The sequence below is a fragment of the Anguilla rostrata genome, chromosome 12 (genome assembly GCF_018555375.3).
Source record: "Anguilla rostrata isolate EN2019 chromosome 12, ASM1855537v3, whole genome shotgun sequence".
NCBI classification, from domain to species: domain Eukaryota; kingdom Metazoa; phylum Chordata; class Actinopteri; order Anguilliformes; family Anguillidae; genus Anguilla; species Anguilla rostrata.
The window spans coordinates 6,873,879-6,886,139 of NC_057944.1; the positions used below are offsets into that span (position 1 = coordinate 6,873,879).

A 12,261-nucleotide genomic window follows, 5' to 3' on the forward strand; every position below is an offset into this window, starting at 1 on the left:
TGCACAGCGCAGTGCAGACTGGAGCCTGGAGCGCTCAGCTTCACTGGAACACCCCCAACCCCTCCGCCCCTCCGCCCCTCCCTGCCCTCGCCACGAGTACAGCCAAGCTGCTTAGAGGATTACGCAGGTCATTCTGAACGCCTCACCACCCACCTGTTCACCCTCACACAGCGACAGCAGCCCCACACAGCGACCACAGCTTCACACAGTGACCGTACCCTCACACAGCAACCTCACCCTCACACAGCGACCGCAACCTTCACACAGCGACAGCAGCCTCACCCTCACACAGCGACCTCACCCTCACACAGCAACTGCAGCCTCACACAGCCTCACACAGCGACCTCACCCTCACACGGTGACCACAGCCTCACACAGTGACCGCAGCCTCACACAGTGACCACAGCCTCACACAGTGACCACAGCCTCACACAGTGACTGCAGCCTCACCCTCACACAGGGACAGCAGCCTCACACAGCGACCTCACCCTCACCAGCGACAGCAGCCTCACACAGCGACCTCACCCTCACACAGCAACAGCAGCCTCACACAGCCTCACACAGCGACCTCACCCTCACACAGCAACAGCAGCCTCACACAGCCTCACACAGTGACCACACCCTCACACAGCGACCTCACCCTCACACAGCAACAGCAGCCTCACACAGCCACCTCACCCTCACACAGCGACCACAGCCTCACACAGCCTCACACAGCGACCGCACCCTCACACAGCGACCGTAGCCTTCGTGCACACATCTGCCCTCAGGTAGCAGGGCCCTGTGCAGGTGAGTGATGTCCCCGGTCATCATGCCCCACGCTAGCAGTGGGAAACGAGGTCCTCCACGCCTGAGTGCAGCATGGGATCCAGAGACGGGCGTGAACCCAGGTGCCAATGACATCATCACACCACCGGCAGCACCTCACAGGGGAGTCAGCGCATTTAAATCTAGGAGGACAGAAAGGAGATGTAACAGGTGGGTGGAAGGGAAAGAGAGAGTGTAAACAGCATCGAGCTGTGTGTGTAATCTGTAATCCAGACAGTTACACGAGGACGACTCGATACCCAGACAACCCCCCCGATGCTATTATGTAATTTCCTTACATGGGGGACCTCACAGGTTGACCAATCAAAGTACAGAACGTGACATCTCGCTTCCCCCACCCCCCACCTGCAGATTCACACCCGGACTAGTCGATTAGTTCCCCTAAGTCTGCGTTCAGTTACGGCTGGTGCAACTCCTTTCTCTGTCTCTCCCATTATCTCTGTCCCTCTCTCACACACACTTTTTCTCTCTCCCTTTCCTCTCTCCTCTCTTCCTCTCCCACCCCCTTTCTGTGTCTTAAGCACAAATCTGCTGTCCGTTGAAGAGCAGCCCCAGTCTCCCGCGTCAGTGTTTTGCTGCTTGTGTTCCGGTACGTGCGTGCGTCTGTTGGCCCTTCTCAGGGTCATCTGATCGGGGCTGTTCTCCGTCTCAGGCTAGCGTCTGCGTTTCCTGGCAGCCTCGAGCACGCCTGCCCTTCAGGAACCTGCTCCAGGGGGCGGGGCCACGGAGCTGTCTGTCTCCTTCCCCGTTCCAAGGCCTCACCCTTTCTTCTGCTCGTCTCAGACTCCGCCCCCACTTCTCTGAGGCACCTCCCCCCTCTGAGAACCTGCTGTACTGCAGGCGTGCTTGCACGCGGGGAGCCCGGGGCGTCATGTCAAAGGTCAAAGTTCGCACTCCGCGCTCCTCGTTCCTGCCCCGCTGAGTCAGCGGGCGCTGGGCGGCGAGGGTCACGTGACGCAGGGAGCCGAACGCTCGGTCGTTTCTGTGCGGCCAGTGTTTGGCATGCGAGTTCTCAGTTCAGACATCGCCACAGAAGCCAGCAGACTGGAAAGCAAGCCGCGCGTGTGGAGTATCTGCAGTAAACCTGTGTTGTGTCCTGTTGGCTGCGCAATTCACACGCTGTCTGGGGTCATGCCTGGGAACCTAGTGACTCTGCTAACTTTGACAGAAGAAAATGCAGTGTCTGGTACAGCGATGGTCGAAGGTGGCAGGCCAGTGCTGCCGGTGCTATGGTGGATTTGGGTCATAGGGTGCAGTTTCATCAATGGGGCACCTTTCATTACTGAGAATAAATAAATAAGCCTGATTGAGTCAGTGGAACTGGGTTTGAGATTGGGGCATGGGGTGGCCTCTTTAGGGCAACTGAGAGACATGTCTGATTCTATCTTAAGAGCTTCTCATGACCCCCCCCTCACTCACACACAGACACACACACACACACACACACACACACTCTCACACACACAAACAAACACACACACACACACACACGTACACGCATTGAGCTGTAGTCTGAGGCACGGGCCCATTCATCCAGTCATAATGAGTCAGTCTTACCTGCTGTGACTGAGGTGCGGTGTCGTGTCTCATTCTGTAAGGAACGTCTCGTTTCTGAAATCAGGGGCAAAGGAGGCTCCTGAACGGGAGAAGCGAGTCGTCATCTGGGTTCAGAGAGCTCAGAGGGAAACACGAATCTGAAGCACCACAGGCACAGGTAACCGTTGCCCAGTAACCGCACAGAGTGAAAGGGTGTTCAGGCGCTCCTGTAACAGCATCGGGCAAATAGGCAAAAGTGCTCTAGAGTAAGTGATCTAGAGTCCTAACACGCTTCACTCATAAAAATCAAACAGTGAATGAACCCCCATTATCGGGAACAGAGATGTTCTGCTCATAGCACTCAGTGACATCATCTCCAGCAGCCCACAGCTGCCTGAGTGGTAGTGATGTCATCAGCAGCCGCCACTGAGGGGAGTCCAGCGTTGGGCTAAGCTGTCTCATTCTCAGGAGTAAATGTAATATTTCATACATGTTACATAACGTGCAAAATGAGAGATTTATCTTGGAGTACACCTTTAAGAACTTGGCCCCTGGATTTGCAGCTGTCAAAAATGGCCACAAGAGGGCAGCAACTCACTTGACAAAAAGTGGACTGACTCCCAGACTTGCATAATGTTTGGCAATGGAAAAGTACAGGAACGCAAACAGGAGCCCGTCTGTGTTGCTGGCACAAATCTTAAAGCCTCTCCTGAACACGACCGGAGGGCTGGACCTCCCCGACCCAAACGAGCTGATCAAACAAAGTGGGTGACCCGCGTGTGCTGACGCTGCGGCCAGGTCCAACTGGAGTCCAGAGGATCAAAACGAACTCCAGCTACACCTGGAGGTGCGCAGAATAAAGAAAATCTTAAAACCAGCATGCGGTCTTCAGCAAGGTTTCATAAAACAAAGAAAAAATATTCTATTTATAAAAAAGATAGGAAAAGCTAGAGAGAGCAGATCAGGAGAGAAATAAGCAGTTCAGAAATAGCTGGATATTTATATTCACTTTTATATTCATTGCACATATAATCAGACAGCTGATTACATCATAGCTATGATGATCAGTGCTAGAGCTATTGTTTTTGTGAAAAGGGGGGGGGGGCTAACACACTGCATCTGCGCCTACTGCACATTAAATCTGCTCTCTTTATCACACCTCGCATTACATTCAGGTACCCCCTGCCCCTTAACCTGGCATTTACCCCCTCCCGCCTCCCCTGACCCCTCCCTGTCCCCCAGCCCCTTAACCTGGCATTTACCCCGTCCCCGTCCCCATTCCCCCAGCCCCATCCGTCCAAAAGTCCAGAAATGTCTCTCCCAGGAACTGGTGCATTCTGGGTGTTTCCCTTAGGGTGGGGTCAGGCTGGGGGGGGTTGGGCGGGGAGCCGTAATCCCCTTATCCCTGTCCTTTAAATCTGAGGGTAGCAGGGCTGTGTCTCACAGCTGCTGCTGAGGGGGGACGGACGGACGGACGGACGGACGGACGGACAGACAGACAGCACCATGGAGCAGACTCTCATGCTGGGGGTGGAGGGGGTGAGGAAGACAATCCTTCATGGAGGCTCCTCTGACATGCCCCGGTTCATCACCGGAACGAAGGTCTGTCCCATTATCTCTCCCTCTCTCTCCCTCTGACTCTCTGGCTCTCCCTCTCAGACACATGCACCAGCCCTTCCTTCCCCGAACGACCTCTCCCAAACCCCTCACCTCCAAAAACTCTCACCTCCAGACACCCTCTCCAAAAAACTCTCACCTTCAGACACCCTCTCCCAAACACCCTCATCTCCAAACACCCTCATCTCCAAACATCCTCTCCCAAACCCCTCACCTCCAAAAACTCTCACCTTCAGACACCCTCTCCCAAACACCCTCACCTCCAATCATCCTCTCCCAAACACCCTCATCTCCAAACACCCTCTCCCAAACCCCTTCATCTCCAATTATCCTCTCCCAAACACCCTCATCTCCAAACACCCTCTCCCAAACCCCTTCATCTCCAAACATCCTCTCCCAAACTCCCTCACCTCCAAACATCCTCTCCCAAACCTCTTCATCTCCAAACATCCTCTCCCAAACACCCTCACCTCCAAACATCCTCTCCCAAACCCCCTCGTCTCCAAACATCCTCTACCAAACACCGTCACTCCCAAACATCCTCTACCAAACACCATCACTCCCAAACATCCTCTACCAAACACCCTCATCTCCAAAAATCCTCTCCCAAACTCCCTCATCTCCAAAAATCCTCTCCCAAACCCCCCCGTTCCCTCTGATTCCAACAGGCTCATGCAGGTAGTACAGTGGGGGGTTTTTTTTCACAGCAGTAACAGGCACAGTTTACCAGGCTCAGGCTTTCCAGAGGGGCTTAGCTCCACTGGATTACTCTACACCAGGCACCTCACACTCCAGTCCTGCTGGTTCTGCTTTCTGCAAGCAATTTAGGGAGCAAGGTGTGTGGACTCCAAATAATCGATTACATCAATAACCGGAGCGCTGAAACACACCAAAATGTGCAGACTGTGGCTCTTCAGAATTCCTGCTCTACAGAGTAGATAAAACCGGATGGACTACACAGAGGAGGGGTGGAGGGTTGATTTTCACCAAATATCATGTACACAGTACACAGATTTTTTATTTAGATTTTTGTTTGGCAGTTAGTGCCAGTGCCTAGAACTGGCCCTGACTGAAACAACATGTTTGAATTGCCATTTGCTGTCACCTTCTCTTAGTATGTATTGCACCTGATCTTAAGCCAACTAGAACTATATCTGTATGTCACATGCGCCTTTGGTCCATATGAGAGGCACTATAGCCATAACTGGCTAAAGGGGATGAATTAGGTTGCATGGAAAACTGGATGAGTGGGCTGTAAAGCAGCTGGCGGTGTGATGATTGGCAGGTGACGTTCCACTTCCGGACGCAGCTGTGCGACGACGAGCGCACGGTACTGGACGACAGCAAGAAGGTGGGCGTGCCCATGGAGGTGGTGATCGGGAACATGTTCAAGCTGGAGGTGTGGGAGACGCTGCTCACCTCCATGCGGGTCGGGGAGGTGGCCGAGTTCTGGTGCGACGTGACGGTGAGGTTCCGAAAGCTCCGCCCCCACAGGCCGGGGGGGGGGGGGCGGAGTCTCATCCCTGTACACTCCTGCCCAGATTCGGGCCCCGCGCTCCTGCTAAATGAGTCACACCCGTCGTGATAAAATCCTCTTTTAAATGAGTCTGGGGGAAAATGGCCATGTTAGGCTCTGTGTGCTCAGTGCCCCACACACACGGGAGAGCAGTAGACCGTATGCAGCCTCCTCTTCCTCCTGCTCCCTCCGTTTCGCTTGCTCTCCGCGCTCCTCGCGTTCCTCCAGCTCCTCCCTGGTGTGCTGTTCACCAGGCTGTATCTGTACCCGCAGTTTACAATTAAAAATTAGGTCATTTAGCAGACGCACTTATCCAGAGAGACTTACAGTAAGTGCATTCTCTTAAGGAGGATGAGACAGCACATTTTCTGCCTACAGTAGAGCCCATACTTATCTTGACAGGAAAGAGTTAAGATTTGTCAGTGAGTTCAGTTGTTTCTGTGAGTAAATTTGTTTATGTGAGTTTATTTGTTTCTGTGAGTTCAGTCTCTTCTGTGAGTTAATTTGCTTCTGTGAGTTCAGCCTTCTCTGTGAGTTCAGTTATTTCTGTGAGTTAATTTGTTTCTCAAAGTTCAGTTATTTCTGTGAGTTAATTTGTTTCTCAAAGTTCAGTTATTTCTGTGAGTTAATTTGTTTCTCAAAGTTCAGTTATTTGTGGGAGTTAATTTGTGTCTCTGAGTTCATTTGTTTCTGTGATTTGTCTTTTCAGTGAGTTAATTAGCTTCTGTGAGTTCAGTTGTTTCTGAGTTCAGTTTGTTTCCATGTGTGTTCCAAGCCTTTTTTGTGCGGTGCAGATTACACCTGGGTGGGCCTGTGCTCCTTAATCCTGTGTGATTACGCTGTGTCATCACATCTCCATTAGCTAATCCAGATTACTGCAGCGGGTTTAAAACCCCCCCCCAGCCTGCTTCTCCACATCACCTGTGTGTCTGCAGCATCCCCAGTGCACCTGTCCTAATCGGTCCTTTCCCACCTGGATTTCAACATGGACAGCTGTCCCAAAGGAGCTTGTTACAGTTAAACGGCTGTGTGTAGATACACACATAGCTTGTGTTTAATGCTGTTGTGCTACACTGATATTGAGATTCAGATGTATAGATTCACTGTTTTCTGTATCATATGCCACAGGTAGCACAGAGAACCACATATACACGGGTTAACACAGAGTGTATACACACAGGCTAACACAGAGCGTATATGCACAGGCTAACACAGTGTGTATATGCACAGGCTAACACAGTGTGTATATGCACAGGCTAACACAGAGTGTATATGCACGGGCTAACAGAGGATATCCTGGTGGCATAATATCAGTGAGGCTGTGCAACACCCTGCTGTACAACACACACAGTAACCATAGTGACACAATTAGCAACACAACATGCAGTAACCATAGTGACACAGTGGCCAATTAGCTTCCTGCACCGTGCTTGTGGGCGTAAGTGACGAGCCCGTGCCCCCGCAGCACACGGGCCTGTACCCCATGGTGGCGAAGAGCCTGCGGCGCATTGCGGAGGGCAAGGACCCGGTGGACTGGCACATCCACACCTGCGGCATGGCCAACATGTTCGCCCACCACAGCCTGGGCTACGAGGACCTGGACCAGCTGCAGAAAGAGCCGCGGCCCCTCTACTTCGTCCTGGAGCTGCTGAAGGTCACACCGACCCTCGACAACACGCTCACTCGCTCACTCTCTCTCTCGCCCACTCACTTACTCTCATCATTCTCACTCACTCACTCATTCATTCACTCACTTCCTCAGTTACTCACTCACTGACTAATTCACTCACCCTCTCTCACCTACTGACTCAGTCAGTCAGTCACTCTTTCTCTTCCTCTCCCTCCCTTATTCACTCACACACATTCATTTGAATCTCAATCGCCACCCCACTGTCTCACATGCCCTCACACTCTGACCACACTCCTACGCACATAGACACGCAGACAACTTAAACAACCATTAAAATACAAACCAAATGCACATGAACACCATAGTTTCATAGTTGTGTGTGTGTAAGTGTGGGTATCCTGAGAGTGTCAGTTGTCTGCATGCGTATGAGTGTTTGCGTGCGGTCAGAGTGCTAGTTTATTGTATATTTGTCAGCATGTGGGTGTGTGGTGCTGTGTCTGTGGTAACGCTCCTGTCTGGCCAGCAGGTGGAGCAGCCGAGCGAGTACGACCGGGAGTCGTGGGCCATGAGCGACGCGGAGAGGCTGAAGGCGGTGCCGCTGCTCCACGGCCAGGGGAACAAGCTCTTCAAGCAGGGCCGCTACCAGGACGCCTCCAACAAGTACAAGGAGGCCATCATCTGCATCAAGAACAATCAGACCAAGGTGCCCTGGCTCAGCGGCGTGTGCGTGTGTGTGTGTGTGCGTGAGAGCATGTGTGTGTGTGAGCATGTGTGCGTGACAGCATGTGTGTGTGTGTGTGTGTGTGGGAGCATGTGTGCGTGACAGCGTGTGTGTGTGTGGGAGCATGTGTGTGTGTATGTGTGTGTGTGTGTGTGTGTGTGGGAGCATGTGCGTGTGCGTGTTAGCATGTGCGTGTGCCTGTTAGCATGCATGTAATCTCTGTGACCTCTGACCCCAGGAGAAGGCGTGGGACGCTCCCTGGATGAAGCTGGAGAAGATGGCGCACACTCTCACCCTGAACTACTGCCAGTGTCTGCTGCGCACGGAGGAGTACTATGAGGTCATCGAGCACACCACTGACATCATCAACCAGCACCCAGGTCAGAGCTCACGCTGTGCGCGATTTGGGCGGGGAAAAGCCTCAACGCTTTCAGTTCGCAGGGAGAACGAATCTCTGTCTGCGTAGGGAACGGGGCAGTGCGACGTCTGAAACATCCCATCATCCTCTGCAACGTGGCCCCTGGGGACACAGTGCCTCAGACGCCGGTGACGCCACTGCGAGGAGCTCTAAGGGATCCATCTGTACTGTTAGATTTCAGCAGGGAGATGGTCTCGCTGTGGGCGGGGCAAACGCAACAGAAACAGCTTATTATTTTATAACAACAACAATAAGAATAACTTTATTTATAGAGCACCTTTTCAGCAAAAAAGCACAAAGTGCTTTACTTGGGGAAAAAAAGAAGAAAAAAAAAGCACAATAGAATAAAAACACGAAATACAATAAAAGCACTATAAAATAATGAAGATTGAAAGGAGGCCAGGGGCCCTTACTGCAAAGGTGCAATCGCCCTTTAATTTGAACCTGGACTCTGGAACCACTAGATGTCCCCGGACTGAGGACCTAAGAGTTCTCGCTGTCCTACAGGGGACCAATAATTCAGCAATTTAGGCTGGCTCGGGCAATGTAAGTAAACATAAAAAATTTTTAAATCAATTTTAAATCTCACTGGTAACCAGAGTAAGGAGGCCAGCACTGGGGAAATGTGAGAAGCGTGTTTTGTTCTAGTGAAAAGCCTAATGGCAGAATTCTGTATGGCTTCAAGGCAAAGGAAAACATGGGAGAATAAAGCATTGCCGTAGTCAAGACAAGATGTAATAAAAGCATATTTTGTGTATATTTTTAATGTATATAGCATAGATTACATCTGCATGTTTTTCAGTTTAGAGCACCCCAGAGTGCTAATCTTACAGATCTTACATATTTTGACACAATCAACAGACTTACATGATTGATAGTACTAAGATTTTTATATGGAACGTGAACAGGAAGTGATGTCATTAGTGTACATTTACATGCTTCCTATATTAACCCATATACCGATACTGAGAATTACTGTTTGGCAAAGGTGCATGCCTGTCACCATTTATGAGCAGAGAGGTTGTGTGGGTAACAGATCACGGCAGGGTACTATAATGAGTAAGGCATTGGTCTTGTAACCTAGAGGTCACAGGTTCGATTCCCAGGTAGGACACTGCCGTTGTGTCCTCGAGCAAGGTGCTTAACCTGCATTGCTTCAGTATATATCCGGGTGTGTAAATGGATGCAATGTAAATGCTGTGTAACAAGTTGAGTAAGTCGGTCTGGATAAGAGCATCTGCTAAACGCTTGTAATGTAACACCAGCACGGTGGTTTTTCTGTCTATGAGAGCAAAATTATGCAGAGGAAGCATTATTCTGGTTTTTTCTGGTTTAAGAATCAATGAGATTTTTTTTTTTCAAACAATAGCCTCAAGATATTTTGCACAGAAACCAGTTGTTTTTGAAAAAAAAAAAAAATTAAAGCAGTGATACTGGTCAGCGAGAATGCAAATGCGGTAATTCTACCCGTTCTACGCGATGCTTTCTCATGCAACATTTACAGCACATCTGACATTTGTTTGGGTCGTTACCTTGCCTGATAGAATAACTTATTCAATTTATATATGCGGTCATATTTCCTAGCAGCCGCGAGAAGCAGTCCTGCGTGCGATTCAATGCATCAACAAAGAACAGAGTCCACAAGCTGCATTCAGATGCTAATCCATCAGCTAGCTCTCAGGACAACCATTTTGCTTGTGTACCCGTGTTCTGCTTCAGGTTTCACATAAAGATGAATATATCAGGGTTGTTCTTTTTCAGTGCGTGTCCAGTAGGTTCCCTGACGGATTAGCATCTGAACGCAGCTTGTGGACTCTCGTTGTTCTCTGCTGATGCATTGAAGCGCATGCAGGACTGCTTCTCACGGCTGCTAGATAATATTACAGCGTATCTAAATTCAAAAAGTTATTCTATCAGGCAAGGTAACGACCCAGACAAACGCATCGAAGCGCATGCAAGGCTGCTCTCGCGACCCCTAGATGCTCCCACTGGCCCATCTCTGCTAAGCGATACGTGATTGGCTGGCCTGTTGACTGACTCCCCCAACACGTTACATCCACCATCGTATTGCCACAGGGGTCCGGACTTCATGATGCAATGATGTTCTCGGGTGATATTTACACCACAGTGAATGTAACATCCCTCTCTCTCTCTCATACTCTCCACTCTCTCTCTCTCTCTCTCTCTCTCTCTTCTTCTCCTCCCTCCCTCCCTCTCAGGGGTTATGAAGGCGTATTACCTGCGGGCCAAGGCTCACGTAGAGGTGTGGAACGAGGCAGAGGCCCACACAGACTTCCAGAAGGTTCTGGACCTGGACCCGGGGATGCGGAAGGCGGTGAGGAAGGAGGTGCAGGTGCTGAACATGCGCATGGAGGAGAAGAGGGAGGAGGACAGGATCAAATACAAGGGCATGTTCTGACCCCAGGATCCGACCTCAACCCCCACTGGCGCTCAACAAGGGCATGTTCTGACCCCGGGATCCGACCCCAACCCCTGCTGCCACTCAACAAGGGACCGTTCTGTCCCCAGGCTCCAACCCCATCCCCATGCTGCTGCTCAACAAGGGCATGCTCTCACACCGGGTTCTAACCCCACCCCCCGGTGTTGTGCACAATGTCAGCTGTGTGCGACAGTAGCTGTGTCCATCCCGGGTAGGGCCGCTCTCCAGCTGTACCTGCAACTGCACCAGAACCTTTGCCCTTTCACCACAGAATCGGGAGAAAGCACTTCCCCCTCTTGTAATAAAAGAGTCTGCAACAGACCACATTAATGCTTCATCAATAAACGTCACTCACAGGAAGACTGAGTGCTGGATTTCTTCCATTAAATATCCTGCGCAGATGATTGTAGCAAATCATTACACTTATCCCTGTATGTTTGGGTGTGCATTTTCTACTTGCCCAATCAGTAATACCTTGTACTACCAGAAAAAAAGTGTATTCATATTTGCGTGTATGTATGTAACCACACGCCCTGCTGACCTGTTCTTGCCAGATCATCCTTCCGGTCTAGGGTGACCAAGTGAGAAGGGAACTGGGGAAGGGGGTGGGAGGGATGGGGGGGGGGGGGGCATGGCACAATCGAGGACAGCTGGATCAAAAATCTGGCTCACAATTCACACCACACCTGCACTTATACTGTGGCCGCTCACTAATTCCTCTACTTCGACAAAGCATGGAATTTAATTTATAATGCTGCATCAGCAAACTGGAGTATGTGTGTACCAACTAATTTGCAGGCAGCGCATCGAATATTAGAGTCATTGTCCCTCCCTTCCCGTTTCGAACATTGCTCATGGAAGCAGGAAGAGGGAGAGAATGGAGAGCGGAGTGTTTGCGCGCCCGGCTGACACAGAACGAGTGAAAACCAGGGGTCTCGCGAAACTGCTGACGGTGGAAGGGTCTGAAGGACACCCGGGGAGCTGGTTCGATAACAGCATTGCGTCATAGACAGCTAGATTTCCAGAGGGGGAATCCCCGCCGCCGCCGTGCCGTGTATCAGGGGATACTCGCCTCACCGGTGCGGCACGAGCTCGGAGATCGTATTTCACGGGGGCTGTTCTGCGGGCCACAGTCATCCAGGAAACAAAACAAACCAATAAGAAATCCGATAAACTACACGAGTACACAAAAACAAAAAGCATTTAAAAAAAACAATGACAGCATATTTATAGGTCCAGCTACATTTACATGAATTCTCTCTAAATATAATTTTGTCATGTAACACTAATTCCCTCTCACTTTTATGGGAATGGGTCGTTTATAAGAATTTCAATATAGGCTATGCTGTAACACATTTTATTTCAGTGATTAACGTCCAATCATTACTTCAGCATTAGTCTATGTTATTTCGTTTAAATGACGAACAACACTTCATCTTAAGAAAGTCAGCGCGTTTCCTAATGCCGATTAAGTAGCTACTGAAATAAAAATCTGGGCTGTTCTTCTCAAGTGTGTCCTCACGTTTTAAAAGAATACTCTTCAGTTAACGCGGCA

The 12,261-nt window shown here is 50.4% G+C and overlaps 1 protein-coding gene across 1 annotated transcript; it reads left to right on the forward strand.

The window, feature by feature from the left end:
• The first annotated feature begins 3,803 nt into the window (after positions 1-3,803).
• aipl1 (aryl hydrocarbon receptor interacting protein-like 1) lies at positions 3,804-11,066 on the forward strand. Its single transcript, XM_064302702.1, has 6 exons — positions 3,804-3,966; positions 5,267-5,446; positions 6,963-7,151; positions 7,654-7,830; positions 8,087-8,228; positions 10,486-11,066. The coding sequence occupies exons 1-6, from the start codon at positions 3,871-3,873 to the stop codon at positions 10,683-10,685; spliced, it is 984 nt and encodes a 327-aa protein (XP_064158772.1). The 5' UTR covers positions 3,804-3,870; the 3' UTR covers positions 10,686-11,066.
• The last annotated feature ends 1,195 nt before the right edge of the window (positions 11,067-12,261 follow it).